We start from the raw sequence: 6,326 nt of genomic DNA, 5'->3' as shown, positions 1-6,326 counted from the left end.
TGCAAGAGAAGAGGAAAAAGGGTTAGAGGAGAAGAAGCTTGAAGATTCAAGAAGTGGTAGAGATCCTAGGAGCTAAAGTGAAGCTTCGGCGAGGAATTTTTGCTAATTAAGGTAAGAGGGTTAGAATTCAATCATAATCATTTAGTGTAATTTTTCAATTATTGTATCATTAAGTGCTTAATTGAGTACGTGATTAATTGTTCATAGTTGTTAAAATTCGTGCTCTAATTATGATGATATGTTTGAATGCATGAAATTGGTGATAATTGAATTGTTGTTGGTGAAATTGCATGTTCAAAGTATGTGAAAGTGTTATATGTTGAATTATGCTCTAAATGTTGAATTGTGCTATGTTGTTGTTGAATTATGATGAGATTCATGTTCAATTGATGTTGTTGTTGCTAAGTGATATTGTTGTTGATGATTCATGACTTGGTGTTCATAAATCATGATTTGATGATGAAAGTTGAGTTGTTGTTGTTGGTTTTGTAAAATGGGTTGAATTGGTGAATTATGTTCAAATCTCATTTGTTTTCATCTTTGTTGTGTTCTTGTGAACCTTGTTAGTTGTATTGACCTGTAAACAAACTCTGGAAACACAATTAGGCATTGGGAGATCAAAATTGGGGATTTTGGGTGAAAAGGAGTTGAAACCCGTAATATTTTTCTGCAGAACTATGACTGTTCGCTTAAGCGAACGCGTAAGCGAACTAGCATACAAAGTTCTGGAACCCGGTCGCTTAAGCGACCTGGTAAGCGATTAGTAAGCGTACATTACAGGTAGCTACTGGAACTTGTTCGCTTAAGCGAACTAGGTGGTCGCTTTAGCAAAGGTAAGCGAACAATAAGCGATCAGTAAGCGTACATTACAGGTAGCTACTGGAACTTGTTCGCTTAAGCGAACCAGGTGGTCGCTTAAGCGAACCTGCCCAGTTTCAGCCACTTTGATTTTTCGTTCCGGGCTTTAGGGGGCCAATCCGAGCTTTGTAAAATGATTCTTTCAACTTGTTTAACCACTGTTTGAACCCCTAAACCTACTGGAACATGTTTAGCTTACTTAAACTTGGGATTTTCCATTTTGGGTTGAAACTTGTATATTTTTGGGAAATTCGAATTTTTGTCGAAACGAACTTTTGCAAACTAATTGGGATTACAAGCTTAACCTACAGTTCATATAGACTTAGGTGAGACTTGTAAAGTTGGTCAAATATCTTAATCATGTTAAACTTGAATTTCGGGTGGGAATGTGAAAATGTGAACTTGGGTTTTCTCATACGAACTTGAGCTATTCTTTGAACTAATGTTTAATAGTTTGTAAGTGGCTTAAGCTCATGACTACATGGTTGATTAAGATTGTTTTGAGAGTTTTCAAACTTTATATTGTTACCTTGTCTTGGGAATTATCAATGTTGGTCGTTTGCCAATTGATATGGATTTTATCGGAAATGATTCTTTTAAGCCAATTGTCTTATGATCTTTCTTGACTAGCCTTATATGACTAAATGAAGATGTGTGAATGAATTGTTATATGTTGATATGATATTTATCATATGATGTTGTATGTTCTCTTACTTGGAATGTGAGAAATATTTGGACTGGTGAAACTATATGATGTAGTTGAAGTTGATTATTGAATACATGTTGATGAATTATGATCTTTGGTGATGACTCTAAATTGAATAATGACATGTTGGTTGTGTGGATGTAAATGATTGATAATGCAATTGTTGTTGAAGTTGAGCAATGTAATTGAAGGTGTACTTTTACATTGTGTTGTTGTATGTTGAGTAGTTGCATTATTTGGTCTTTGCTTATGTCCATGCATCATTGTCATATCGAGTCATATGAGAAATGTAAAAGGATGTGTACTTTTACATAGTTGTGTGTAAGAGGAGATGTACTCTTACATATGATGTGCGGTTGGCATCATGGGGTAACGGTCTAGACGTTGTTGTGCTTGGTACCACAAGCATGTAAGTGTCGGGTTAGGCGCATTGCATAACTAACATGAGTTGATTTGTTGCATGTGAATGATAATTGTTGAAGTTTGTGAATGATGTTTGTTGATGAAAGTGTGCTAGGTGAATACTTGATCGTATTATTATGGGATGTTATGTAAATGTACATATTGAATTAATTGTTTATGTTAAGTACTTGGAATTGATTTATTCATGTCTAACTGTTTATGTGGATTATGATTGATGTAATGCTTACCCCCAATGGTTTTGACTGCCTACCTGTCTGTATGGATGGGTAGACGTTGTGCAGGATTAGTTACTTCGGTGAGTTGCTTGATGCTTGGTCGGATATCGGGAGCTATCTCCGGTATCGATTTTGTAGAGTCTAGGATAGGCTCTGATCTAGGTGTCTATTTATGATTATCTAGATTATCTGTTTGGATTTATTCATGTTGGAGATTTACCCACTTGTCGGGACTTGGAGAACTTTTATGTTGATGTATTTTTTATATCATGGCATGTATGCTTTGAAGTATATGGTTTATATCCGCTGCGACTGTTGAGATATTTATACATGCATGTTGAATTTGGATTTTGTTTGATGATGTCGCGTCTATTTCTTGAATATATGCTTTATTCGTGTGTTTTATCGCTTTAATAGAAATAGGTCGTTACACATTCCTCCACCAGGGAGAGGCAGCCGATAGAAAACCACCTCTCCCTTCCGTAGAAGACAACAATATTTCTACAAAGACTTGTTCCTCCATAAATGAGTCTCCACCGCCACTTACCTAACATTGCTTTTTTCACCATCATTAGTACTCTAATCCCAAGATATCCTTCTCCCCCCTTCGACCCTCCCCCCAAAAGGAAGCGTCTCTCGAGCCTAACAATCCTCTTGGATTGACCGACATCTTCATAAAAGAAAGGTAAAAACATAAGGGGATTGAATTAAGCACAGAGTTAATAAAAAAACCAGCCTCCCACCATGCTAACAAACCTACTGCTCTACGATCGTAACCACTTAGCAATCAACTCAACCAAAGGCTCTCAGGTACCTTCCTTTCTAGGGTTCGCTCCTACTAACAAACCTTGATATCTATAAGGGATGGATCAACTTTCTAGTGGTATAGGCTTGGGATCTGGGAGTGTCCTCCTCCTCAAGATCTCAGGTTCGATTCTCTCTAGTGTCAATTTGAGGAGGTTGGTTTAGCTTCTTCAAAAAAAAAAAAAAACTTTACAATAAAGGAATCAAATGTGACAGCTATTGTTAGATAAAAAAAGAGTATTATTTTTTTTCAACTTGTAACAAGCTATATAGCTCGTTAGCTTTTGGTATTGATCTGCACAATATTACAAATCAGCATTAGTTTGTACTAGCATGGTATATTTTAACTCACAATAACCAAAAAAAGAATAAAAGATATTGACCTGTATATATTATCAGCAGAGCCAAACTCAATATAACTGAATTTACATTACATAAACATAACATTCCAATAAAAGAACAAATTAAAAATATTGTCTAAAAATTTAAGATATTGACACAATTTTATTTTTGTATCAAAGGAGGAACTAAACTAAGAGCCTCAAATTGATCTAATTAACATGGCATGTAAGAAGTTCATGTGCTAGTTTCTTCAAATTGATCCAATTGATTATATGAAGATTTAGAATGGAGTGTATATTTGCATCTGACTCAAAATATGCTCAAAGTTATCAGTTGTTTTCTCAATAGGGTGAGTATGCACTCCTTCATATGTTGTCACCACAACTCCCTCATCTTTGGTTAACCGTTGCACTTGTTTCTTTACATTGCACCCTTGATGTGTGCACCTATAGTAGCTCCTGCAAAATATTAACAAAACCAATGGAATCAATATATTTGTTAATATCATGTATACTTTAAAACTTTAAAACCCTATTTTAAACCCTATTTGACATTTTGTATATCTATATCAACTACGATTGGTCATTATGAACCATTATGAAATCTTCATTCGACATTATAAAATCTTAGTCGAATGACGATTAAATATTTTTTCGTTTTTAAACCAATGGAACTAATTTAAATTATATTTTAAACCCTAAATTTGACATTTTGTATATCTATATAAACTACGATTGGTCATTATGAAATCTTCATTCGACGTTATGAAATCTTAGTCGAATGAAGATTTAAACATTTTTCGTTTTTAAACCAATGGAACCAATTTAAATTATATTTTAAACCCTATTTAAAACTTTAAAACAAAAAATGTTTAATTTTATTCGACTAAGATTTTATAATGACCCATTGTATAGTTGATATAGATGGTTAAATATTGTGCACAAATCCATTGTGATTTATGTTCAAGTTTGGAATATTATCCATTAATCATTAGTAGATTTTACTTATATTTCATTGTAAAGTCTCAATAAAAATGATAGTTCTGCCTGATCTTATATAAGAATGAGCCAAATACTAAAAGACAGACACAGTGATAATTAAGAGAGAAAATGATCAAGATCGAGTATATGAACAAATTAAACCAAGATACTTGTAGAAATAAACTCAACAAGAATCTCTTAATCACTTTTTTTAGTTAATTTTAGAGATTATTTTATGTTATTGCATAATTTATAGCTTATAAAATAAAGTGAAAATAAATTGAATTAAAGGGATAATTAAAATGTAGTAAGGTGGGGGTCATAATATTCTTTGTACATATATACACGTAATAATTATTTATATAAACCTAGTCAAACTTAGCAGCCGCACACACATGTAACAATAACAATCACCTAAAATTCAAGACTAAGAGGAAACAAAAAAGAAAACATCAAACTATAAACAAGAAATTAACATGAACAAAGAACAAAAACAAACCTGGGAAATTTGTTGTTTTTAACAGCTTTTTGGCCATATTTCCTCCATCTATAACCATCATCAAGTATATCAACTTGACTCCTAGTTTGAAAAGCATATTTAGGCTTTTTAGCCTTTTTCTCACCTTTCTTTTTAACATCTTGTTGATCAATAATAACATTAACACTTCCTTCTTCTCCTTTAACATCTTCATGGTCATCATGAGTAACACTAATTTCATTATTAGTAGGTTTCAAACCAAGAAATGCATTTGAGCTTTGACCATTCAAACCACTCGTTGGAATTTGGTAGCTTGATGAAGGAGGACAAGGAAATAACATGGAATAATTGTTCTCCATAGTATAGTTTAAATCAAACCAAATTTAGATTATAGGTTTTTTCACTATTTGCTTGAAAGAAAAAGGACTAAGAGGATGGTAGGTAAAATGAAGAATAAGGTAAAATGTTGAAGAAAATGTTGAATAAATAGTGGGGGCGGCTTTTAATGTTAGCGTGGTTCACATAATGGGTACCATACATCGAATGTGGGAAAGAGAAATAAAGACTAAATGAGATGAGATATATATACACATAGTTGCCATATATAGTGTCGTGAACGGCACGAAAATTATCCTATTGTGTGCTGTGAAAACTATAAAGGTCTTACAAGGTCTATTTTACCCTCTTTATATATATATATATATATATTAAAACATTTATGTTCCTTTGTTATTATTTTTTGGTGAAACTTTTTTCTTTTTTAACAAGCAAAAATGAGATATATTACTAACAAAGATGTGTCCTTAATAGCAAAAGGTGTGCCAAGAAAAACCTCAAAAAGAATACAATCCAGCAGGTGACAATAGAGACAAAAATACAATAAATTAGCTGATGTTCAGACAAACAAAGGGGCTCGACCACCACATATGGAAATTATGACGAATATTAATATTAGTTGTTTTCATCCAACAAAAGGAAAATAATTTCACTTTATCTAGCAACTGATGGATAGGAGTTACGATGTTCTTGAAAATAGGATGATTCCTTTCATTCCACAAAACCCAGACGTAGCAAAGCCAAACTAGCTGAAAAAAGATCGACGTGCTTGCAAACTGCCTGATAAATAAGCAAACTGAATATCATGTTTCTGTAAATAATACGGATCAGCAGAACAAATGTCAAGCCAAGACCGGACAAGGTCCCACTGGGAATTAAAACAGGGACAAGACAAAAACAAATGTTGAGCAATCTCCAGACCACCACACCCAGTCACACATAACTGATTATCGTGAGAAAGAGTACCGCGCACCATCAAATTATCCTTCATCAGTAACCTGTTCCGAATGAGTCTCCAAGCCAAAATCGAGACCTTCAAAGGAACCTGCTTATGCCAAATGAAGTTTGTAGTAACATCAGCGATCGCAGGCTTCTCGTTGGTAAACATCTGATACACGCCCCTAACCGAATAACCATAAATCGGATCGATCCTCCAAAGTCACATATCTATAGAATTATGCTGC

General features: G+C 33.7%; 1 protein-coding gene across 1 annotated transcript; it reads right to left on the bottom strand.

Annotated features, from left to right (window-relative positions):
• Nucleotides 1-3,479: 3,479 nt before the first annotated feature.
• Nucleotides 3,480-5,369, bottom strand: LOC25497756 (probable WRKY transcription factor 75). The gene is made up of 2 exons (XM_013592477.3): nt 4,828-5,369; nt 3,480-3,806 (listed from the first exon to the last, which is right to left on the bottom strand). The coding sequence occupies exons 1-2, from the start codon at nt 5,163-5,165 to the stop codon at nt 3,629-3,631; spliced, it is 516 nt and encodes a 171-aa protein (XP_013447931.1). The 5' UTR covers nt 5,166-5,369; the 3' UTR covers nt 3,480-3,628.
• Between the last annotated feature and the right edge of the window lie 957 nt (nt 5,370-6,326).

The sequence above is a fragment of the Medicago truncatula genome, chromosome 7 (genome assembly GCF_003473485.1).
Source record: "Medicago truncatula cultivar Jemalong A17 chromosome 7, MtrunA17r5.0-ANR, whole genome shotgun sequence".
NCBI classification, from domain to species: Eukaryota; Viridiplantae; Streptophyta; class Magnoliopsida; order Fabales; family Fabaceae; genus Medicago; species Medicago truncatula.
The sequence above is the reverse complement of the archived record's forward strand: the minus strand, read 5'-3'. Positions and strand labels throughout refer to the sequence as shown.